General features: G+C 45.1%; 1 protein-coding gene across 10 annotated transcripts in view; it reads right to left on the bottom strand.

Annotated features, from left to right (window-relative positions):
- Window positions 1-26,714, bottom strand: part of LOC138480764 (uncharacterized) — an 807,842-nt gene that overhangs the window by 155,463 nt on the left and 625,665 nt on the right. For all 10 annotated transcript variants that reach the window (XM_069612499.1, XM_069612500.1, XM_069612505.1 and 7 more), the window contains one exon: window positions 15,128-15,268. In XM_069612499.1, the coding sequence (XP_069468600.1) occupies window positions 15,128-15,268 (141 nt within the window). The remainder of the gene's footprint in view (window positions 1-15,127; window positions 15,269-26,714) is intronic.

The raw sequence follows: 26,714 nt of genomic DNA, 5'->3' as shown, positions 1-26,714 counted from the left end.
CTCTGATTTTTCATGGAATTTGCAATGGAGGGGGGCTGTGTGCTGGGCCACGGATGGCACGGGGCCTTGCGCCATATTGGACATTTCACTGACTTTTTCCTGCACAAGGGGCGGTGTTGGGGGTGGTACTGGCGCAGATGGATGTTCAATGCGCCATGGCTGGTAATGGATCAGGAAATCCATGAATACGCGTGGCGCGCAGATGCTGCTTTGTGCCCTGGCTGCGGCACACGTGGTGCACGCTCCCTCTCGGCGCACAGCGCTTGCACTGCTCCTGCACTGATTTCTATGAATTGGGCCCTAAATCTGTTTCTGAAAGTATCTCATTCAGCAGAGGATACTCTGCTGCAAGTAAACTGTAATCTTACGTCCTCTGAGATTCTGGGATGTAATGCCATTACTGTTAACAAAGTAAAACTGGAGGCCTATAGTTGGATGTTAAAGCTTGGATTATCCTTAAGTAACTATCCATGCACTAGTGCCAGATCGATTGATAAAAGAACTCTATGTGGTTTTGACTTTGACCAATAATTAGTCGACTTGGCTGTCAAGAGATCTCCTCTGGGGAGTATGTGGCATTTTGGTTGTGCGGATCTGGTGGCGGTGGCTAGTTGTATGCCTACCTGCGCAATTATATTGTTATGTTGACCTGCGCATTAAATTCAACAATGCATGACCGTCAGATGTACTGGGGGTTGTACACGAGTGAGGCAAAGACCATGTGATTGCAGACTATGAGCCTCATTATAACCTTTGCGGAATGGGTTAACGGGCTCCACTAATGAAGGTGGACCCGTTAAACCCATTCCGCAAAATTACGAGGTTCCCTCGTGGGACCCGGTAAGGACGCCTCGTAAAACCAGGCATTGTTATCGGGTCCCGCGAGGGGACCAGGGAGCTAACAATGGGAATGGGGAAGGTCCGGGCCCAGGTTCCCTGCAGGGGGAATTACTGGGCCCTCCAAACTCGGCATGGCCCGCTAATTCGCCATTCAGGGAACCCGTACCCGGTTTTGGTGGCAGCCATGCCGCCAATAGCGGATTGGCTACCGCCAAAGCCGTAATGAGGGCCTATCTGTCTTCTCAGATGGAGAGTCCTTAAGGCATTTGCTGACAGAGCGTAAGTCTCTTTCTGACATTCAAGTCTTGACTATTTTGATCCCTTTTGTTTGTGGAATAGGTTTTTAGAGGGGGTGATGTAAAACCTATTTATGATTTAAGACAAAGGTGGGGTAAAATTGAGGCACTCTTTGGATGTTACAGTAATTGCTGATGTGGGCCCATTGGGAGTGTTCTGTTTTGGGATCTTTGTCCTAAACTGAATTGAGAATTATGCTTGCATGCATATAGAATTGTTCTTATCATATTGGTGTGTTCTTTTCTATAATTGTGGTTTTATTATATTTATTGATAAATTGATCTTTTTAACTAAGGTCATTTATGATAGTTTTAACTAGGAATTGCTTTTATCTTTTATGTAATTTTTCGGAATTGGTTGCAAAATTTGACCAAAATGGGAATATATATATATATATTTTTTTTTTTATTTTATTTGGTTGGCTAATTAGATTAACCTTTCAAAACAAAACATGATTTTATACAGGAACATATACAATACAGGTAATGAGAATATACCAAATAAACACATAAAAGATCATACAGTATCGCATGTGATTAACATAATTGATCTTACAGATCAAAAATTAAAAAAATTAATTAAAAGTTAAAAATACCACAGTAGAAACAGATATGATCGCATTATCAATGTATAAAAAAAAAAAAATTACCCTGTTCTGTTCCAATTCTTCCATTTTTTCAAACCAGTTAGTTACTTGGACATTTTGGACGTAGAAGCTTATTTAAGAATTGAATAGTGGCTATTCTTACTGTGATCTTTGGGGTCGCAAATAGCTCGTTCCATAGTTCATCATTAGAACGTCTTGTGCAGTGATGCCTTGTTAATTTATCAATAATGACTTTCCTCTGCATTTTTAAAGCCACACATTCTATTAATAAATGTTTCAAATTTTCTTTAGCTAGTCCATCGTTACAGAATCGGCAGAATGAAGCATCTGGCTTAATGATGCTCCTCCTTAACAAAATTTGTTTGGTCGGCCATAGATTCAGGCGGAATCTCAGTATTTGATTTCTGAGTTTATGAGAGGGACATTTCAGTAAATAATCAGTGGTTTGGCGGAATTTTTTATGCCCAAACAGAGATCTATCAAAATCTTTTAATTTTAAACAATCTTGTTGGGTTATATTCCAATCAAGTTGGTATAATTTAGTTTTGGCTTTAATAGGATTGGTTAGTAAAATATCTAATGAGATGTTTGCTTCCATCAAATCAGACATGACAATCCGCTCTCCAACTGGATGGAAATAATTGTACCGAGCGTACTAGATAATCTGCCAGAATCTTAAGTATACCATTACTCGCCAGGCCTAACACACATTTCCTAAATAAACAGCATCTCTTCCACGATGCATGTATGTTTACTGATAGAATTCCCAGCTCAAAGCGAAGCAGTGCTGTTGGACTAGAATTTGGAAGATTCAAGACTTTCTTCCAGAATTTTGCCTCAAGTTTATTCCAATAACAAGACTCCAAAGGCAACCAAGCCTCACACCCATACGTAATAATAGGGAGTACCTTTTGCTGGTAAAAGATAAGAATATGCTTACATGAAAATTTACCATACTTATGTTGCAGAATTCTCGCTTGAGATATTAGTGGGGACAGTTTACCCTTTAAACTGTCTCTTTGAGGCATGTTTGTGGGAGAATTACTGAATAAAACACCCAGGTATTTATATTCGTTCACTACGTTCAGCTTTTGTTTATTCAAAAACCAGCAAAACTGTTTCCTTAGTTTTGACTTATATCTCCCCAATTCCATCACTTGTGTTTTCTCCAGGTTTAAAATAAGATTATTCCTGGTGACATACTGGTCCAATTTATCAAGCATGTTTTGTAGGCCACTCGGCGTTTGCGAAATGAGAACTAAATCGTCCGCATACAAAAGCCATGCAATGGTCTGGTTCCCAAGTTTAGGAGCATCGTTCACTACATTACTGAATTTGTTGCCTAAATCAAGTATAAACAAATTAAACAGTGTAGCGGCAAGAACACATCCTTGTTTCAGGCCTCGTTGGGTTGAAATCTCTTCAGATAGTAGCCTTTCAAGGTTCAATTTAACCCCCATTGAGGTATTAGAGTGGAGTAAATATATTAGATATACAAGCGGAGGTGGACACCCAAATTTTAATAATTTCTCGAATAGCAGATTCCGATCTACGGAGCCAAACGCTACTCGAAAATCAACATAAGCTAAGTAAATTGGTTGATTTCTTGATGCATACAGCTCTTTAATTGCATTAAGAGTCGTTATGTTAATACTGGTGCCAAGACCTGCTACAAATCCAGTTTGAAATGGATCTCGCCGATTCTCTTCTGACGCCCAGTTGTTGAGATCTCTCAGAATAATTCTACTAAAGATCTTACCCGGGGCGTCAAGAAGAGAAATCGGACGGTAACTTGCAGGGTTCGCTCGATCTCCCTTCTTATAGACTGGTACCGTAATGGCCTTACACCATGATGGAGGAACTGCTTGTTTAATTTGCACGGCTTGAAAGACATCATACAAAATAGATGCCCATAATTCCGGATTCTGTTTTAATACAAAATTTGACAGACCATCTGGCCCTGGGGCTCTTGATGAGCTTGCTTTGTTTATATAGAATAACACATCTTCTCGATCAAAGTTAATTTGAAAAGATGGGTTGATTAATTCGAAGTTGGGTTGTGAAATTTTTTTATTTGGAGGTTCGTATATGTCAGAGAAATAGGTCAACCACTTCTTCTCCGATACACCGTTAAGTTGAACTATTGATTGAGTATCAGCTACTCCATTATTTAACAACTTCCAAATTTGCGATGTATTTTTAGTTTTAGCCACCTGTAGCCACTTTTCACCATCATGTTGGAACATAGCTGCCTTATTGCCCCGGACCCAGTTCTTATAGTTAGTCTTCAATTTGCGTAACGCAGACTCTCGATAATGTACCGGTAAAAGGGCTATCTGCCTTTTCTGTTTTCGGTAATGGACTTTTCTCTCTCTGATGCTCTGATCAAATACATGAGTATGACACCTATTACCCTTTCCAATACCTGGAGACGAAACAGAGGCGAAGTGATGCATTTTGTCATGATAATTGGGTGAGTTCATGCCTCTCAACAGGCAGTGATGGTCACTTGTTACACTAGACGCGAAAGCGTGTAGTGCATCACATGACCATTGTAGCCTGTTCCGTTGGGGATTTATAACCAGACCATTCAGTTGACACTGACAGTATCGAGGTTCAATCTTAACCTGGATTGAAAACTCAGCCCTCAGCATCCAATGATCACTTGCTGTGGTTGGTGTTACCTTAAACTCAGATAATTTCTCAAATACCTTCTATCAACATACATATAATCAATTGTAGCATTTTGGGCCCCACAAGTCCAAGTATAAGATGGTGGATTGTCAGTGTCGACTGCTCCATTTAACATTATTAAATCCCAGGTGTTAATAAACATCATCCATTGGGAAACCCGATCCATATTTCTTTTCTTAGTTGGTGCCAACAGATGTACATTCCGGTCCCCAGCTAATATAACATGCGCAATCTCTGTAGTGGTTATAGTATCTTCTATCAGTGCATTCAAATCATTAAAAAAAGTAGAAGTTAAAATTGCAATTGGGTTCCAGTATACATTTATAACTAAGAATTTCAGTTTATGAGACATTATTATTGAACATTGCAAATAAGGATTAGGGTTAGGACCTTCTGAAATTATACTTGTCGTGGTCATTTTAGAGATAATTGTCAACCCTGACATAGGTCTGCCTTTTTGTCCTTTGATAGCTGGGACTAAATGGACATAGTGGTTGTCCCAGGATAGTGGGACAGTTAGCCAGGTTTCTTGCATAAGAATTAAATCGCACTCTTCCAAGCAACCACTCACATTATTTAACAAATGTTTATGTCCTCTGGTGTTCCAGCTCATGACTACAAATTTCTGGGTTCGGGCAACAAATTCATCTGTTCTTAGTTATGCTTTCCCACAACTACATCCCCTAACTGAATTGCTATCATCACCATTCACCTGACTAGTAGGTTTTATAGCAATCTCAGCAGCCGGGGGCTCTTTTGTGATTGGAATCACATTAAAGCCCAGATCAAAATGGTCAGATCTAGCAGACCAAATGATGTTATAAATGATGCGAGATCTTATCCACAAGCAGGACACCATTGGATCATTGTCATCAGGAAACTCTACTTGTGCTACATCCCCAGAGGAGATGTCCTCTAAGCTCGGAACATCCGAGAATATTTGCATTATGCTTCGTCTATTCATGGTGTACTTTGGAAATGAGCCTCCACGACAGCTAAGAAACAAAGGAAATAACTGGGGGGGGGGGGCATTTTGCTCTTAGATATTACCTTGGATCCAGGGCGACTCTGATTACTAGATGTTTCTATATGCAGACAACGTTTGGTCTCTTCAACTGGAGATTTAAACGAAACATTCTTAGGAGTGTTTCTTCCATTGAAGGATTTTACTAGATCAGATTGACTATTGCTCACTGCTTTCAGAGATGATTTAAGAGTTTTTTTGTTCTGAGGTCAGAGCAACTAAACAGTCTTTGATTGAAATTAAAATATTACTTTGTAGACTGTCTTGGGCATTAGATACTGGATCTATTACTGATAAATCATTTCGGGAGCCCTCCCAATGTTTATATTCCCATCAGCCTCTAATTCAGATTTTTTCACTGCTGGGATAACGACCCGGGTCAGTGGATAAGTCAAGGATGGCTTAGGATGAAATTGGGTCATATACTCATCCACTGCCTTTCTAAGATCCTGGGTGTTAATTATTGAGTTAGATACTCCATCAACATTCACTTGGTTATTCTTAGAGGCCGTTGAAACTGAGTTCTGAGCCATCATCTTTATAGGTTCGCTCTCAAGATCCTCTGCAATTTGCACCAACTCGTCTAGAGGAGCATGAGGGGGAACCACATAGTGGGGGTCATGGTGGGGGTCTATATCCTTACTCATCAATCTTTGTCGCTCTTGTGATAAGTTCCGATATTTTTTTGAGATTGCATTAGAAGCTATCAATGAACACCTATCTGATTTAAACAAGGACTTAAAGAATTGTTTTGTTTTCCCACTCGAAGGTATTGTCCTAGACTTCTGATTTTTTGATTTCTTCACACTTTCCTTCAATTGGTGGCATAAACCTTTACAATTTTTAGCAAATATTGTATATGCCCCTTTTAGCTGTTGCTCATCTCTTATTTTTGAGGCATCAGCACTAGGGACCACAAGTTTCTCTTCGCTCAGCACTAACTGGTTAAATGCAGGTGCTAATTTAGTCATCTTCACAAAGCCTTCGCCCCTCACATCCTCAGCAACCGCTTTTGCTGTTCTCACATAAGGGCTTGGCTGTGGCACCACAGGTACCTTCCCCACCTCTTCTGCTGTTATTTCTCTTATAATACCCTCAACAAAAGGCACCGCAATCTTAGACTTTTGCATATTTTTCTCGGTTATAATTGAACTCAGCTTCCTGTCCAATTGATCATCAATGCTATTACATGATGACAACAGTTCACCTAATTGTTTAGAAAAGAGTTTAACTTGATTGACATCATACTCTTGTTTCTGGGCCAAAGATAAACCAAGAGCTTTCTGTGATTTCAATATAATTTTAACATTGTTTTGTATTGAGTTAATCTTTGAGTCTAAAACTTCAAATAATTTAGCGAGGGACATCAAAGCCATATTCGTTGCTTCTAGTGTTACAGGAGCTACTTTTTTTGTCTCAAGAGCCGGGCTTACAGCTAAGCTGTCTCTATTTGGTCTCCTCGGGGTCGGCGGAATAAATGAGATGGAGCTTTCTGATTCAGAATTATCTCCAGTTTTAAATAGAACTGGGGACTTAGAGAGATCGGATTCATCATCTTTGGCCACAAAACAAGAGTCTGATGACTCCAGCTCTATAATTGCGTTATCTTCAACAACATCAACATCATACTTCCACTTAAACAGGGGTGCTAGGCTAATAACCCCTGAACGTGCATTCAGCAGCATCATTGAGTCCGACAGAGAAGTGTCACAAGGCTGTTCTGCCACCTCATTGCCACCATTTGTGGCCTGAGCCAACAGTGGACTCAAAACAGTTGGCTGGACAGGAGAACCCTCTGGTTCGTTATGGAAGGGCTGCGCCTCTACATTAGATATACTTAAATTATTAAGTTCAGCAGTTCGAGCCACAGAGCGTGGAGAGCGTCTAACGTCAAACCCATAGTCTCTCAGGTCACCTACGACAAAATCAGGTCGTGATCTTTTCTTCTTTTTTCACCTATCCAAAGGCACACTTTTAGCAAAAGGACGCATCGTTTTTGAGGGAATCGCTGGGCTGTCTCTTGAAGTGAACTCCAATAAGGCACGCACTCGTTCCACGGATGGCATGCCAGATCTAAGAGTGAACATAGTTGGTACTTTCTTGCTTCGCTATAGTGCCTCTCTTTGGACTCCTCAATATTTATAGTGCATTAAACTTTAAAAAACCATGTTGACATTTAATTCCAAAATACTTAAAATCTAGCTCTCCCGCAGGAACCGCGTCACCGCGGCGAAGCGGCAAAGCGGGACTTAACGGGGCTTGCACGGGTGCGCGCGCACGGAGCGCGCGCCCCTGAACTTATATAGCTCCGCCCAACCCTTAAGGCAGTATAGCCTAAACAAAGGAAAAATATATTAAAATATATTAAGATCTGTTTCGTAGTTTCGTATCTATTGTTCCTTCGTACAGCCAATAGTTCTCCCTTTGTTTTCACCTGCTGGGGCTTGTAGTTAAAGCTGCAAAGAAGTCCAAGGATCCACAGGAGAAGCGCTGGAAGCAGAGTCCGCGGCAAAGCGGGACTTAACGGGGCTTACACGGGTGCGCGCGCGCTGTGCGCGCGCCTCTGAGCTTATATAGCTCCGCCCAGCCCTTAAGGCAGTAGAGCCTAAACAAAGGAAAAATATATTCAAATATATTAAGATCTGTTTCGTAGTTTCGTATCTATTGTTCCTTCGTACAGCCAATAGTTCTCCCTTTGTTTTCACCTGCTGGGGCTTGTAGTTAAAGCTGCAAAGAAGTCCAAGGATCCACAGGAGAAGCGCTGGAAGCAGAGTCCGCGGCAAAGCGGGACTTAACGGGGCTTACACGGGTGCGCGCACGGTGCGCGCGCCCCTGAGCTTATATAGCTCCGCCCAGCCCTTAAGGCAGTAGAGCCTGCTGGGGCTTGTAGTTAAAGCTGCAAAGAAGTCCAAGGATCCACAGGAGAAGCGCTGGAAGCAGAGTCCGCGGCAAAGCGGGACTTAACGGGGCTTACACGGGTGCGCGTGGGAATATACTAATTCTAAGAAGTCTGTCTATTCTGTTTTTCTTAATTTTGGACAGATTGAAGTCTGCAATATAATATGTAATATATATAGCCTTATCGGACTGTAGTATAAAATCGGGCATAAAATGAAAACTTACACAAATATCCTACCTATATGGCAGATTTTGCCGTTAAATGCTCATGCACTGAGAGCATTTGGCAAGCATCGTTATAATTAGGGTGCTCACACCATATTGCAGCTCATAGACTACTTTTCATATCGTTGCACTTTGAAGCAACTTTGAAGCACTCTTTCTTACCTAAACCTACTTATTATAAGTGGGAAAGGCATCCTTTATTCCTACTGCTTAACTCACAATTTCTTTCACACCCCTCTTCAATTGTTTCCTTGGAACCTTTAGAACGGCCTCTGAGTGCTGCGTTCGCCAAATTAAAAGAGCTTTTGGGCTTGATTCACAGAAACCTTTCATAATGGCGCTATCCCATTAGCACCTGCTCTGTGAATTAGGCCCTTTGACTTTAGCTTCCTTTTCAACTGAGTGCCAAATTATTCGAAAATTGACACACAGCCTTCAGAGAGGTCCCATCTAGATAAAAAATTAACAAACATGGGATAATGAAAATCCTGTTTGTTATATTGTTGTACACATTATTGTCTACTTTTTAATTTTAAATGCCATTTCAAAAATATGACGTTCGAAAATGTCACTATGAACCGAGGAGCGTATACTGCTGAATGGTGCTGGGCACTGTGGTATGGATAACAAAATAAAGGTCTGTTTCAATGGAGTTGCTGGGGAGGTAAACTATTCTTTCAGAAAGACTTTTAATCATGGATGGAAATCAAATTGTCCCCTCCACTATGACGTCATATATTGCCCACTTTCCAGAAAGAAAGACCAGTCAGTCGCACTACTGCAGAGAAGACAACATAGCACTGCTGCTACAGGGAAGATCTCTCCACTCCCATAATGCAAGGACTATTCATCATCCCTTCCACTTCAAGAAAGAACATTCAGCCCCACTACAGAAAGGAAGGATGTCCTACTGAAAAGTAAATCACTGACAGCAAGAACTGCAGAGAAGAATGCTCAGCCCCAATAAAGGCACGAAGAGCACCCAGCCCCACTGCTATGAAGATGGACCTTCAGCACTACTGTGCTAAGAACATCTAGCAACACTACTGCAGAGAAGAACACTCATCCCCACTGCTACGAAGATGGACCTTCAGCACTACTGTGCTAAGAACATCTAGCAACACTACTGCAGAGAAGAGCACTCGGCCCCACTGCTACGAAGGTGGACCTTCAGCACTACTGTGCTAAGAACATCTAGCAACACTACTGCAGAGAAGAGCACTCGGCCCCACTGCTATGAAGATGGACCTTCAGCACTACTGTGCTACATCTAGCAACACTACTGCAGAGAAGAACACTCAGCCCCACTACTATGAAGATGGACCTTCAGCACTACTGTGCTAAGAACATCTAGCAACACTACTGCAGAGAAGAACACTTAGCCCCACTACTATGAAGATGGACCTTCAGCACTACTGTGCTTAGAACATCTAGCAACACTACTGCAGAGAAGAATACTTAGCCCCACTGCTATGAAGATGGACCTTCATCTCTACTGTGGTAAGAACATCTAGCAACTCTAGCAACACTACTGAACAGGCAACCCCCCACTACTGCAAAGAGAACATTGAGACTCCATTGGTACAATGATAAATGAACACTCAATTGAAGAACATGCCACCCTTCCTGCAAGGAAGAGCAATCAGCCACATTACTGTAAAGAAGGCCACTCAGCTCCACTAAAACATGAAGGATCACTCAGTCCCACAACTTCATGGAAGACCCACGGCCCAACTTCTATTACGTGGAATGCACTGTTCCACTACTAGCTATGATATAAGGTTCTGGGAAAGATATCGCTGGTCATGTAGGAGTCGACCTATCACTTTATGTATGCTGAAAGGTCTTGAAAGAGATGTTACAATTGTAGCAAGAGAGGTCATCTCGTTTTGGTCATGTTATAAGGCACTTTCTGAGCTGTCCCGCGTGCTGTGGGAAAGTTGTCTGTGGTACAGATCATCTATCATTGAAGGTGAAGATATTGTGGCCTATGTTGGTTGTGGGGTGGATTCTGAAAGTGTCTTGAAAAATGTTTGGTGACAGATGACACAACTTAGTTGAGGATCGTGTAGCGGTGCAGGCCCACATGTGACGAGAATGTCGTTATGTAGCCGGATTTGGTGGTACCCAGCTTCTTTTTCATCTTGGTTGTGCCAGACCCATGAAATCTTTTGACCTAGTAGTTCTAGCAATGTGCTCCTACTACAATCTTTCCTGCAGGATATGGGAGCTTTTCCATACAGGCATTTATGTATGATGTTATTTACTTTAAATTGCATTCTAACATCCACTGGGAGCCAGTGAAGCTCTTTCCTATGGATCGATACTGGATTCCGTCTTGAGGTTCCGTCTTAATGCATACTCTATTAGCACCAACCAAGATGGCATTGCAGTAATCCAATTTAGGCATAATCACAGCTCTTACCAGTGTTATGCAATTCACTGCTGATGCATATGGCTTCACTAGCCTAAACAATCTCAGATGGGGTTGGATCTTACATGTTTTTAGATTATTTGCAAATCAAAGTCCTACATTTATATTGAGAAAAAGGGTGGCAGAAAGCCAACAGGGTACAGCGCATAAGTCAGCAAATTATGTGGCTGTGAAAGGGCTGGGGCTGAGAGCTTGGGTGGGAGCCTGCCAAGTTCCCACTGGTTTAAGGAAGTGGAAGAAAAGGGGGGTTTTGCTCTCCAGCTGCGCACTCACAAAAAGTAAATAAGCAGTTGCAATTATATATGAATAGTTTTAATGCAGCCTTTTTGTGAGTGCGCAGCTGGAGAGCAAAACCCCCCTTTTCTTCCACTACATTTATATTGTTATGGAGTGGGTAAAAATCATTCCCTCCAAAATGCAAAATGCATTCTTTTTTGGGGGATTGAGATAGGCTGTATGGGCGCTTGGCTGCTTGTGTGAAGGCTAAAATGAATGTTTTTATCCACCTAAGGGTTCTGTAAAGGTGTGGTATACATTTTTTCTGCCACTTTTATGTTGTTGTGTCCATAATCAATGCAAGTTGAACCCCATGCTTGAAATTGGCATATCTACTCTTTCGCAAATATTCTCCCTCTGGTGGGCTTGCGCTGAGGTTTTGGTCGTATCATTGCAAATTGTGAGATGCTCACAGGATTCACTGCGGTGCTACTGTGGAGAAGTGCCAATGTTGAATTTCCAGCTGCGAGACTGGCGGTGGCTTCCTGGCATGTGGCGTACAGCCGATATTAGGAACACCTCATGGTCACCTTCTCAATCCTTCGGGTATTCCTCTGGCATTGTGGCCACTTGCAAAGTTGCCATAATCTTTGTCGGCAGGGAGAAGCATATCCCGCTGTGATCGTGTTGTTTGCAGACTGAACAACGTTGCAGAGGTTGCAAAGGTCTTCATCCAGCCATATTTGCAATAGTTGGCACTTCGTGCCAGGCAGTGAACAGTGTGTGGAGCTTGCAAGGTTGTTTTGCTGTGATTTGTTAAGGCTGTGTCCTTTCTTGGTCCAAGACTGTTTCCTCACTTCAGACATGATTTCGGATACAGCCATGTGCTGGAATGCCTCTTCCATTCACTCTGCACACACTTCTGGCAGTTCATGGAATGACCTAACTTCAGAATGTGTTGGAACGAGAGATTTGCCTCCCCAACTTCTTTGTGTAACACCCTTGTATCAATTGAGCCTTATTGCCTCTGTCCCGTCTATAGGGGTACACATTGTCGTGTGGTATCATAACCATGCATAGATCCAGTCAGTGGGCTGGTGTGCTGTCGGATACGCTTCAAAAAGCTGGAATCTCTTCATTTCAGCATTATTCTAATCAGAGGCGTTGCTCGGGTTGGGTAGGGGGTGGCTAAGGTGGCTATAGCCCCTGGTCTTTTTGGTTGTAGCCCTGGATAGACTCTCAGGAAGGAGCTATAGCCAAAAGGCTAGCTAGCACCCAGCCCCGACAGTCCCAACATTAGCATAGCACCGGGTCTTTTCCAGACCTAGCAACACCCCTGATTCTAAGGATTCAAGTCCTCTGCCTGTATGCGTTTTGCTGCATCAAAATGGGTCTGTGGGCGTGAGTGCTTGAAGTTTTTATTCTTATTATTATTTGGAACTTGTTAAGCGCAACGGTCGCCCAAAGGCATCTTGGCGCTAGAGGAGAGACAGATGTCCATGGATAGAGAGAGGCCAGCAAGAGGAGAGCCGATCTAAAAAAGAAAGGTTTTCCCAGCTTCTTTGTGGAAGACGGTGGCTTGTTCCAAGCAGTGGCCGCGGCTACAGAGAAGGAACGGCCACCTATCCTGGCACGATTAAAGGATGGCACAACAAGCAGATCTGCCAACGATTTTATGGACATGGATACCTTCTTAACATTATACTGAGGATTTCTTCACTTTATCATCCTTCTCCTTGATGGTGACGAAGAACCTCTTGGTCACATTTAACTCATACTTCGGGCCTAAAGATGATCAGACGCTCAGTACTACACACTCTTGTATGGGGTCTGTCATGGTTGGTGACCTGATCCCAGGTCTTGGGGCATCAGGAGAGGGATGGTGTTGTATTATCTTCTACATTCTCCAACCCCCATTTGTTTGATGGTTGTTGCTTGCTGAAACCTTGAGCACAGTCCGTCTGGTGGCCCCTGCCCTCAGGGGAGCAGTCAGCCCATCATGCAGCACTAGTTACTGAAAAAATGAAAAACCTTTTAGTATTCTCTATGACTTTCCAGCCATCTAGGAAAAGCCTATCTCTTTTATTGTCATGGTGACAAAATCCCTAGTCAGCTTGTGCATGAATGCTTGTGCATGTGTGGATACATGGGCCGTGACATTCCTTGTGCGGCAGCCTGTGCGTCATGACTTCTACATCATCAAATAAAGGTCAGATTGTCCTCTAAACCTATCTTTGGCCTTTAAACACCTCTTTGTTGGGGAGTATCATAGCCATGGGTGCCAATTAAAAGTTAATGGGATTTATGTGTGCGCCTCATGCTGAACTCTCGGTTTGTGGCTCACCACCGCCCACTTTCATTGGACACTGTTGGATACACAAATCACATCAGGCACTGTATTTGGATTGTCAATGTACCACACACTGATATTGTGGCCCCCATTCCTGTTGTGAGTTAACAGAACAATAATACCCATGGGTCAGGATGCTTCCATTGTCAACGCATCTCAAACTGTACTCTTGGTTTTGTTTGGGGCTTTCAGCTTTTAAGGACTCCTACTCAACTCATGGTCAGCATACCACACATCGCACTCTCTGTTCATTGTTAGGATCTTCAGAATACCGCACAGTTTTTGGGCAGTAACAGAACCTCAACTCCCATCATACAATCATGCAGTGCTGTTTGGTCCCAATGCCAGTTTGTTCCCTACTTTGGAGCTCATAGCCATTGAGTATCCGAACCAGAGTGCGCTTGTGTTGTCAGCACATCACACATTCAGCTTCATTCAGAGGTCAGCAATGCAGTACATATTCTGGTGGTCATTCTGTTTCTGCTGCCTTTAGCGATTGCGGACCTGCTGGCAATAGAGTTCCAAGAAGTGAGGTGGACGATGCACCCACAGCCTGTTCTTCGATGTGAATCTCTTAATTTAACTCCAAAAAACAGCAGCTATACTGTAGTAGGAGGACCACTGCAAGTCAACCAAAATCACTTTGAGAGCTGATGCCCAGAAGTGGGCATTAGCAGTGCCAAACCTCCACTCGGAATCTGATGGCAAATCCACCAGACTGAAACAGTGGCAGTAATTACTTTCGGAGGTAATCTTGCATAGAAATCATGGAATTACTGCCAAACTCGGAATGAGGTCCACTGTACTCTTGATTCTATGAAGACCCTTGGCAAATGCGAGAGCCACAACTGACAGACGGATATGCAGTTTTCACTGCACCACATCATGTACTCTTTGTTTTCTTTTGGGCTCTTCAGCGTACCACACACTCATTGGGGCTTGACAGAACCGCAACCTCCATTCGTTTTTTTTTCTCTCATTGTTGGCTGGATGTTTCTTTCTCGCTGGAGCCCCATGCTTCATAAACCTGGTGGTCATGGCACCAGCGCTCAGTCTCCTGGCTGAGGATTTTGCTGTTGGGACTCTACCTCTTCTTCCCATCTATAGGTCAGCAGCTCCCATCTCAGACTGTCTGTCTGTCCTTCAGTGCAAGCGTTTGAACTCACTTGCTTCCCACATGCATAGCCTTTATATCTTAAGACACCAGCATCTTTCCCCATCCGTTTCTACTGCCTCTCATCTGTCTTCTTTCAATGGGCTGTCTACCCACATGACTGAACAGAAAAAGACTCCACGGGCAGCCCTTTTGTGGCATTGTCCCACTGTGCAGGCGCCTGACAAACATCCCGTGAGCAGTGCAAGCAAGTGCATTTGGCTAATTTTGACAATGCAAGTTACAAACAAAGGAAAGAAAAAATCTAAAAGGTTTCCATGATTCACATAAGAATTATATAAACACAGTGCACTTAAAGTGGTGCAAAAGTTACAGCTGAACATGAGTATATTTTGGCTACAGTCATTGCTTATATTCATCCGAGTTACCTTTAGCGGGCGAGGGTGATCTTTCATTGCCAGATGTATGCTTTCCTGCAGCGCCCGTGGTCTTATGCCATCTGCTCTTGCCAGCCAATTCAGTGGTACTAGTTATCCTTGGATTCCTGGGTGCTTGCCTCCCAATTCCATCTAGTAAAACATAACCCACATTATTTAGATGTTAAAAGGTCAACCCCTAAGTTAAGTTTCAGAAACAAATAGCCATCTTTATAAGTTATAAGGGCTCACTTGCTACTTTCCTACATGTATTAAAGAGTAAAGCACATAACAATATTCTATCGATCATGGGTGTATGGACTGCCTGCATTTTTGTTTTTAAAATACTAATGTTTGGATTGATTTTTCGGATTAGGGAATGGCTCAAGGGTAGATTTTACAGGACATGTGGTGCATCATTATGAGTTTGGAGGTAGCCATGCTGCTTTTAGCGGCATGACTACCCCCAAACTGGTTACCGGGTCCGGGTCCCGAAAATAGGGAATTACCGGGCCATGCCGACTTTGGCGGCCCGGTAATTCCCATTCTCAGGACCAGGAACCCGGTACATCCCCGTTCCCATTTGTGCCCCCATAGGGCTCAATGGGAATGGTAGGATGCTAACAACGGGCCCGTTAATGACGGGCCCGTTGTTAGCATCCTGGTCTGCTTGCTGGTCTGGACCAGACATCATTACCTCCACCCGCGAGCAGACCCGTAATGTGGCAGCCTGTAATGAACGGTGCTGGTCCCTTACCGGCACCGTTCATTACGTGGCCGCCCTCGTTGTAATGATGCCCATAATGTTGGCTTTGAGAATGCTGACCAGTGGTTGGATTAGCAGGGGACTGTTTGTATTGTTTCTCATTGATTAATAATGCTTCATCAGTCATGATTACTTGTCGAGCACCAATAGAATAATGTTTGGTATCTGTGCACCTAATAAAAGCAATGCACTAAATGAAATGCATGGTCAGCTTTAAATGGGACACAAATCCTAAATGTACAATTACAAAAAGAGCAGAATCCATGACACAATTTACAAAGCTTCAAGCAAAACATATATTTCTGAACAGTTACTATATTCTTTTATAGAATTTGATTACACATTTATTTTTAACATTTAAATAACTGATAACTTAAGTTTTGGCTGTCAGCGTCAAATGATACATTGTTTCATCCTTCTTCTGGGAAAACAAGTATCTGAAGTGATGAAAAGTGTGTAGGTAACACATCTGTAATTAATGAACAAAGTAGGAGTCACTTTGTGTCTGAAACTAATGTTTTCATGTGTGTGTGAAACATTTCAGAAATTGATTAACATATTACCTGGTAATAAGGTAAGGCAGCCCAGTTATCTTGGAACATGCAGAAGTAACTGCTAACATCCTGTGGGCCAGCAGTGACCCCCTGCTCACCCAGAACTGCAGCAATTCAATGTGTCGAAAACATATGCATAGTGCTTCGGTTGGTATATCAAGTGAACTATTAAGGCAATATGGTGGAAGGGTAAAGAAGAACCAAAAGGTAAAACTTACCCATACGGGTTGAGTTAAGGACCACACTCCTGTAGAAAATAGAGGTGCAATCAGCAATAAAGATCCATAATAGACTAATCTTGATGTCTATAAAGGAATTACAGATCATTAAATTCAGAGTCTGAACTATTACTGTAATTGAAAAAGATGTGTGGAAGATGCTGAAAGTGCCTGACATGAGGGACGCTTACCTCAGTGTGTATAGTACTGTATGATGAGACCGAGGTATTACGCTCCAGTACTGAAGCACAGCCATCTTGTATTTAGTGTTACACATAGGTAGCTGAACAGTTAACCTACTCTCAATGCAAAATAAATCACTGTTTTGTTGGTGAGGCGGAGGCCTACTCTCTGTTTATTTGTTTATTTAAAGACTTCTGCTTCCCTTGTGAGATATGCTCATGGGGGGAGGAACCAATGGTTTACTGCTAGTTTCTGTGCAATGCTGAAGGTGATGTGTGTAAGTGCACTTTATCTAAGGAATGAGGGCTGCCTTTCCCAAGGAAAGATCTCAAGAAATGTTTACGGCAAGCCGGTTTCAAGAAAGGAATTGGATTGGCTTTGAATTTGTTTGCGATCAACCTTTTAAACACAAGAACTACATCAAAGAACAGTAAAAAGCTGTATTTGGCCTCAGTGGATCTATTGCAGGCCTTCGATTCAGTCAACCAACACATTTTGTGGTCCAATTTAAGATCTTGGGCTTGTCCCACTTACTTACATGAAGCTAAACAAGCCCTTCACACAGATACGTCTATTCGTATGAGGATGAACAGACTGGGTGACCTAACAGACTCTATTAAGACAACAATCAGCCTCAAACAAAGACGTTGCTTGGCACCGGCATTTTTTAACCTGTGTACATCAGACATGGAAAAAGCTTAAAAGAATATCAGGTGCTTTCCACCATGTATATCCAGAAGACCAGTAAATAGACTCTTAAATGCGGACGATGTAATCCTACTGGATGAAACACCAATTGTACTTCAACGGCAGCTGGACGCCCTGGCAACCTACCTATCTGCAAACGAACCACAGATCAATGCCTCCAAATCAGGAGTCCTAACACTTGAAAGAACAGTAAGAAGGAAAACTAAGTCTTTTGGTTGGTCCATAAACGGATCAAAGATTGTCAAGACTACCGAGATGACGTACCTGGGAATTGTAATAAACAAAAGCTTGGTCTATGCTCCGAGAGAGGCACACCTGAGAAAGAAAGCAAAAACTTTGGCAGCCTAGGCTAAGATCATCAGGCTCCTCTATTGCAAATTCTCGTTCGAGCCAAGAATCACGTTTTATCAGATGAAATTTGTCCCCATCTTGTGCTATGGAGCACAAGCATCACTAACACTACCCTGGAAAATATGGCCTATCATAGAGGGTATCTTTCTTTCTATGCCAAACTCAATGCCAGTCGCGGTGATCAGAAAGGAAATGGGTTTAACATCCTTATTCACAGTAACAGTTTGGAAGAGCCTCTGCTTCTTACGAAAGTGCCTTCTACCGCCATCGGAAGGAGGCTTCACTATACTTGGTCAAGCTCTCCTAGTGCAAAGCGAATTGACATTGGTGGCATGGAGCGACAAATGCAAAGGAATATTAGCAATGATAGACCTAACTGAGAAATCACTCAAAGAATATCCGGAGTGTGTAAAAGGACAGCTCTATGACCAAGACTGGATAGACACTCTGGAGTCAGTCAAGGGGTTGAAATTGTAAAGGAAGCACTGCTCAGAGGTGAAAAGGTGAGGAATAACTCTAGCATACCTGAGCCTATTTCCATCAGATTTTTCTCCACAACTGTTTCTAAAAGTACATTTCAACCTACTACCTACAAAGGAAGTACTTGAGGCAAGGAAAGTCAAACCACTCAGAGACTATCACTGTAGATTATGTAGTCACGTGCAAGAAAACTTGCACCATTTGGTCATGACCTGCCCAGGAGTTGATAATATTTGATCAAATCTAATAAAGAAAGTCTTTGTTGGTAATTGAACACTAACAGGGAAGGACATTTGGCTCCAGTTGATGCTGGGCTCTAAACTTATTCTTACATATGCCTTGCTAGAGTTTGTCTCAGCGATCCTCCGGGAAATTGAAGCCAGAAAGGAACTCACACCCTGACAGAAAGACTTTATTAGCTCAAAGAAAGTCGACTTAGATAGTGAAAATATTTTTAAATGGATCAATTGAAATGTTCATTAAAGCTGAAAGGTTGCACTTGTAAACTTCTTCTTCTTCTTCTTCTAATTATCGACAGCGTGGGCGGACCCAGGCAGGCGCTTCCCCATCCAAAAGGATGATGTGCACCTACCCGACCAATCTTACACACAGCCGTCACATTCTCATAACTCCTCCCACCGCCCCGTCTGCCCCACAAAATCTAGCAGCACACTGCTCCTCTCTCTGCCTTTCACCCTGAATCCTCCCAGCAAAGCCTTCCCACTCAGTTCAGCCACTCCCAGCACAGACATCCGAACCCTCATCAATTCTCTCTCCTCGACATGCCTCTCACATGCAAGCAGAAAATGTCCCACAGTCTCAGGCACCCCACACACCACACAGTCCCTCGACTCACGCTTCCCCACTCGAAACAGACTGTCATTTAGCCCAACATGCCCTATCCTCAATCGGTTCAGCATCACCCCCTCCCTCCTCCTCCATTCCAGTTTCCCTGCATCCACCTTCACAGATACTTTCTCACGAACGCCAAACGTTCACCTGCCCTTCACCCCACTCTCCCACCTCTCCTGCCATTCATTCATAACCCGCTTCACCACCACAGCCTTCACCTCATCCACACTCAAAGGTATCCTCACATCAACCGTTCCTTTCCTCATACCCGCACCCGCACCGGCCACCAAATCCACCAACTCATTACCCAAAATGCCACTGTGACCGGGGACCCACGCCAATACCCAGAGGTTATTGCGACCTCTTAAAAAAAAATATATATATATGTTTTTATTTTTGTAATGCAAGCTCCAGACTCCTGGATGTGGCCAGCACCATGTGGCTCTTCACTTCTGGAGGTGCTGGCTTTCTTGTTCAGGCCCCTTAAAAAAAAGAAGAAAAATAAGAACAGGAGTGCCACAGGTCTAACACTTTCAGCACTGACCCTAAATAAGAAAGAATAGGAATACCAAATAATGTGTCTTTCTGGAATTCTATACAATAATTGCTAGACTCATCAAAGGTTTATTTCAGGCACTCCTCGGGGGGTGAGTCACTGATTTATTCTGTTCTTAAACGCCTCAACTCAGCCTCTCATCCTTCTAAGGTCGACAAATGAGCACCAACCCAGGTTGGGTGATATTGGGTGTATATTTTTTCTATATAAAGCGCTTAAGCGTAAGTGCTATATAATAACACAACATGATCATTTGGTCATGGACGTCTGCTTGCATTCACAGTAATTTGGTAATATTGCCCTGTACGCACTGATCTTAACGATACATATAGCGATCCATTCTTGTATGAAATGTACATCACATTATAGTGATATTGTAACCTTATAGTGATATCGTAACCATATATTTCGTAGTGTACAATGCTAGGTGATGACACTTCGTGTTTTCTCAACAGGTGAAAGGTCGTATTCCATCGATTCCTGCGACATCGACGGGGTGAGGTCAGGGGTCAAGGGTAGTGTGATGTCACGTCCACAACGGGCATTTTGTTGAAATGACGTCCCTGCTGGCCGTTGTGTATCCTTGACCCCCCCTCACCCCCTCCAGTAATGCCACCACTCAAGAGAGGGGAACCAGGCAGGCCCAGTGCAGGCAGCAGGGGGAAGAGAATGATGGGATGTCAATAGAGCTGTGTGGATGAAAGCAGGGGAAGAAGGAATTTTAGCGGGTAATATTTGTACTCCCGACTTTTGTCCTACCCCCTCCTTTATTGTCAAGATGGTTGTATTCTCCCACTATGCCATTGCCTTTGTCAAGGTTGGATACATGGTCTGTAATATGATGGAGTCATAGCTCACCAGCCTCCCACTGATTTGTTTTAATCCACTGTGGAGACATCCATCTGATCCGACTACATTAAAGTTGGTGGGGCATTGAGTGATCCTTTCAGATCTACGCAGACATGAAACTTGACGGGAATAATATGCGCTCTGAGGTGAGTGTTGTGCATGCTAAAGTTGCACTTGCTGGGGTGCAAGTGGGATGTGGGGCACAACACGCCAACAGAATATTAAAAACAGCTACTGTCAAGACCCGTCTTGGAAGGTCTGTGTGTTTATGTCTGGGCGATGCAGAAGAACACAGGGGATGGCAGTTTTGACCTCTCTCTACAGTACTTTTCACTTTTCATCTGTGCTGCCAAGTGGCCATGACATCTTCATTGTACTGTAGATTATGCGTTTTTAAGTATCTCATCTATCAAGCCTCCCAATTGCTGAATTGTCGAGGTGGTTTGGATGCTGGCATTATAGTCAGAGCAATGTGTCTATAATGTCCGGTTCAGGGAGACATTAAGACAATCAGGGAGACTTGGCGCCAAGTATTTTCAGCTGTCTGCATGACACACAGAGTTAGATTTGGCATGTCTTTCATAATCCAGTGCATGACTGAAGACTGATGACTGAAAAGTCACAAAAAACACTGTCAAGGCTCTGGCCAACTCTCAAGACCATCCTTTTTAGCTTTGACTACTAGGAGGCGCAAAGGCACGATCTATACACCAACACTATTGCAATCAAGTACAGGTAGGGAGAAATGGCATGTGAGGAGGGACACAAACCTTGCAGGTGTTGTTTTGGTATTTTACCCAGCCAGACTGCCCATGGTCATGCTAATCCTTACAACCAATCCCACCCACTTCCTGACCCTCCCCGTGAAAATCCTCCTGGGATCTCATTGAGCTAGCTTTATCAAGCCTTACCATCACAATTTATGCTCAAAGGGCCTGCCAGTTTTTTTCAAAGCAGGATTCCGAGAATTAATAACTTAATGGGAGTTGTAAACGCGCTACTGGTGTCATAAGTGCTGTATTTTGGGATCTGCTCCCGCTAACAATGGTCTGTAAAACCTGTGTTTTTTTTGACGGATATGTTTTGAGCTGTAACGCGTACTGTTTGTCTGTAATCTTAAACCACTTCTTTTGGAATGGAGTGCAACACCCACGGGTGTCAGACTCGCTCAACTTGCTTGTATACTGACTCGCTCAATTTTTCACAACTCCGTGAATTTAGGAGGAATGCCATGTGCTGAGGATGGGGGTGTGGGGTTCCAATTTGGTCCCTGTTATTTTCAGACATTATTCTTGTCCTGGTCACATTGAGCGTAGGACGTTCTGATGCCTCTGTGGTATCATGAAGCATAATAAGGGTGGGCAAGGGAGATGTTCTACTGTACAGGTCGTTCTCACTCTCCATTTGGGACGTTGTAGGGGGCGGGGCAGGCGGTAAGCAGGCACCTCCCTGGACCCATGAGCCTCTCCTGGTGTGTGCACCTTGGAGGAGGGAGGGGTGAGGAGGCAGGGCTGGACTGCTGGGGGAAGGACGTTGTGATGTTTGAGTACTTTGTTTTGCGTTCTACTGTCTGCCCATTGCTCAGAGCACCCATTGTAGCATAGAGGCTCTGGACCTTGGCGGACACACCGCACGAGGGCCCTCCTGCTCCCCAGGCACCCACATCCTCTGAAGCAGCACTGGAGAAGCATGGTTCGACACACGGTGCTCCTGGTCCTCACCTTGGTGGGGTGTCTGGTCCACCAGTGTTAACAGGTAAGCACAAGACCATATTATAGCTACTGATATGGAAATTATGCTACTTCTAGGCGCTTTGACAGCTCGTGATGAGTTATGGTACGCCTTTTGGTGGACCTTTTGGATTTCTGAAGCGTGAGGATGCAATTGCAGTGTTATCCCCGCCATAGCTCGCACTAGTGCCTGCAGTTTGCACAGATCTCTCTAAATGTGCTAAACCCATTATCTTACTAATAGTTCAGCCTGTGGCATGCATTTTGATCTCAATGGCAGGCTCTTTACGCCCACCCAGTCTGACTGCCTCCCCTCCCCTTCGCTGTCTTCCAGAACGGATGATGGTTTGAGGGCCACTTTTTTTGAGGCAAGGGCTGGGCCCATAGCTCTCAACTCACACGCTTTTGGCGGGAAGCACGAAGCAGAGAAAAGAAGGGGTACGATGAGGAAATAAAAGATGGTTGAGAATTTGGAAAGTGAAATAAAGAAAATGGCAGAGACACGTGTGGGTCAGTCTCGCCAAAACAACTCCATACACAACCATTTAGGGTAAAGATCAGGGGTGAGCCTTGCCCTTTACCTAGACAGGTGGGTGTGTCTGCATGAATGGAGAAATGCATTAGTTCGGTATTTAAGCTCTTCTGCTTTGCAAATGTAAAAACATGATAGGATAGGTTATTTAAAATGCGTGTATTACCCAGAGGTTTCTAAGCGCGGGCCCGGGGACCGAACATGTGGTACTACTCCCTGTCCTCTTGTTTACAAGGCGAGCAACGTCGCCACTGAGCTATGCTCTGACACATGACAAGGAAAATGCATCTACACTCTTAACTCTAATAATGCACTAATAGAAAATGGGCTGTGCTTGTAAACTGCTTACAAAAAGATGCATTTTCTAGTGTAGAAGCAAGAAGGCAGAGTACTAAGATTCTGGAATTAACACATTGATCTCTTAGCTATGAGAAGGATTACAAATTGCAGGCAAGTCAAAAGGATTTTATAATGTGCCGAGTTCAGTGGAGCTCATGATGTTGCAAATTAGAATTACTTTGCACAGAATAAGGATGGGCCAGCAATGAAACTTTGAAGGATAGGAAGTTCATATCCAAGGGAACAAGGCCCATTGTATTGAATGGAGTAAGCATTTGGCATCCTGATGCCACTGGGCGAGATCTGGAAGCGTTGAGTTGTGTGTTCGGTAAATATAGCAACTCTGAATTTAGTATAAAGGAGAGAGTAAAGCAGAGAGAAAAGACAGCAGGAACAGTTTCCCCCACGTGCTGACAAAAGGAGAAAAGCAGAGAGAAGACAGAATAATAAGAACAGCAGCCCTGATGCGCCGAGAGAAAGAGAACTAGAAAGGAAGAAAGATAGAGCAAAGTGGCATGGTGGTCGGAGCCTCTGAAAGGTCTTTAGCCAGACAGGGAAGAAGTTATTTGTATTCCAAAAACGCAGACAGGGTGCCCACGCTGCCATGGAGAAACTGGAAAGCCCTCTAAGTGAGAGAAGCAGCCAAGGACTCCAAAGATACAGAGGCTGGCCGAGGAACGGAAGACTATACACAGGGGACCAAGTCGCTTTGGAACAGCACAAGGTCCTTCAAAGGAGAACTCCTTATTTTAATAAGACAACAGCCCTGAGTTGTGTGAGGGGGCTACTGAGCAGAGTCAAATGAAAGTAAACTTGCATTTCAAAAGAGACAATCAGTCATTGCAGGCTGCCTGAACAGCAAGCACATATTGCACATTAAAAAAAATATCACTTTAATGTGTCGAGGAACTGGATTTAAAGAGAAAAGTTTGGAAAATTGAAGAATTAGAAATCACAGCTATTGTTGAGGTTTATGGTAGGGCAATAACCACTAGAGGGCAGAGTTCACATGTTTTAACCAGTTGCAATGGGAATGTACAATGCATGTATTCAATGATTTCTAATGTTGTGAATTAATAAATTGATTTAAAGCAGTAAGAACCAATAAAAGGTTATTGTTCAATAGAGTTGACTTGTATCTATTTTAACATTTAGAATTACGTCATGTGATAAGAGAACGCATTCTGGGGAAACGTAAAGTCTTTGGGGCCAATTCATAGAATTCGGCGCACAAGTGGCGCACGCGGCTGGCGCACAGTGTGCGCGTGCGGTAGTCTGCGCCAGCCGCGTGCGCCGAAACACATTCAGGCGCACAGCGTATTCATGGATTCCAACATCCACAACCAGCAGTGGCGCAGCGACCCTGCAGCAGCGTCAGTTACGCCCCCAAGAACGCCCCTCGCGCAGGGAAAAGCCATTAAAATCCCCAATCCAGCGCAAAGGGCAGCAGCAAACGCAGAGCGGGGAGCGTGTATTTCAGGGGTGTGTGGGTGTCCCCACACGCGATAGGCCTGGGTACTTGTATTACAGGGGTGCGCGAGAAAATCTACACGCGATTGGCCTGGGTACGTGGATTTCAGGGGTGCGCGAGAAGTTCTACACGCGATTGGCCTGGGTACGTGGATTACAGGGGTGCGCGAGAAATTCTACACGCGATTGGCCTGGGTACGTGTATTACAGGGGTGCGCGAGAAAATCTACACGCGATTGGCCTGGGTACGTGGATTTCAGGGGTGCGCGAGAAATTCTACACGCGATTGGCCTGGGTACGTGTATTACAGGGGTGCGCGAGAAAATCTACACGCGATTGGGCTGGGTACGTGGATTTCAGGGGTGCGCGAGAAATTCTACACGCGATTGGCCTGGGTACGTGGATTACAGGGGTGCACGAGAAATTCTACACACGATTGGCCTGGGTACGTGTATTACAGGGGTGCGCGAGAAAATCTACACGCGACTGGCCTGGGTACGTGGATTTCAGGGGTGCGCGAGAAATTCTACACGCGATTGGCCTGGGTACATGGATTTCAGGGGTGCGTGAGAAAATCTACACGCGATTGGCCTGGGTACGTGTATTACAGGGGTGCGTGAGAAATCCTACACGCGATTGGGCCTGTGCGAGTGGGGCAGTGTATTACGTGGGTGTGCAGGAAGTTGAAGAGGTGAATTGCCAGTGTGGGTCCTCCCAGGTCTCCCCTCTACCCCCTCCACGACCTCTGCAGGCAGCCCACACCATAGGGGACTACCCTGCACCCCTGGTCATGTCCCGCAGGCAGCCCATCCACCATGGGCATGCCCCCCAGCCAAGCCACATGTCCCCTTGCACCCCCACCCCCCAGCACCGTGGGGCACCTGCCAGCAGGCCCCCAACCATGTCCCACTCATGTCCCCTTGCACCCCCACCCCCCAGCAGGCCCCCACTCATGTCCCCTTGCACCCCCACCCCCCAGCACTGTGGGGCACCTGCCAGCAGGCCCCCAACCATGTCCCACTCATGTCCCCTTGCACCCCCACCCCTCCAGTCACCAGGGGCAGCCTCCACCAGGCCCCCACCCATGTCTCCCACCACCCCCACCCCTCCAGTCACCAGGGGCAGCCTCCACAAGACCCACACCCATGTCTCCCACCACCCCCAACCCCCAGCACTGTGGGGCACCTGCCAGCAGGCCCCCAACCATGTCTCCCAGCACCCCCACCCCCAGTCACCAGGGGCAGCCTCCACCAGGCCCCCACCCATGTCTCCCACCACCCCCACCCCCCAGTCACCAGGGGCAGCCTCCACAAGGCCCCCACCCATGTCTCCCACCACCCCCACCCCCCAGTCACCAGGGGCAGCCTCCACAAGGCCCCCACCCATGTCTCCCACCACCCCCACCCCCCAGTCACCAGGGGCAGCCTCCACCAGGCCCCCACCCATGTCTCCCACCACCCCCACCCCTCCAGTCACCAGGGGCAGCCTCCACCAGGCCCCCACCCATGTCTCCCACCACCCCCACCCCTCCAGTCACCAGGGGCAGCCTCCACCAGGCCCCCAACCATGTCTCCCACCACCCCCACCCCCCAGCAGGCCCCCACTCATGTCCCCTTGCACCCCCACCCCCCAGCACTGTGGGGCACCTGCCAGCAGGCCCCCACCCATGTCTCCCACCACCCCCACCCCCCAGTCACCAGGGGCAGTCTCCACAAGGCCCCCACCCATGTCTCCCACCACCCCCACCCCCCAGTCACCAGGGGCAGCCTCCACAAGGCCCCCACCCATGTCTCACACCACCCCCACCCCCCAGTCACCAGGGGCAGCCTCCACAAGGCCCCCACCCTTGTCTCACACCACCCCCACCCCCCAGTCACCAGGGGCAGCCTCCACCAGGCCCCCACCCATGTCTCCCACCACCCCCACCCCTCCAGTCACCAGGGGCAGCCTCCACCAGGCCCCCAACCATGTCTCCCACCACCCCCACCCCCCAGCAGGCCTCCACTCATGT

This window comes from Ambystoma mexicanum, chromosome 5p (genome assembly GCF_040938575.1).
Source record: "Ambystoma mexicanum isolate Mex_15411 chromosome 5p, UKY_AmexF1_1, whole genome shotgun sequence".
In the NCBI taxonomy this organism is placed as follows: domain Eukaryota; kingdom Metazoa; phylum Chordata; class Amphibia; order Caudata; family Ambystomatidae; genus Ambystoma; species Ambystoma mexicanum.
This window is presented reverse-complemented; position numbering and strand designations above follow the sequence as displayed.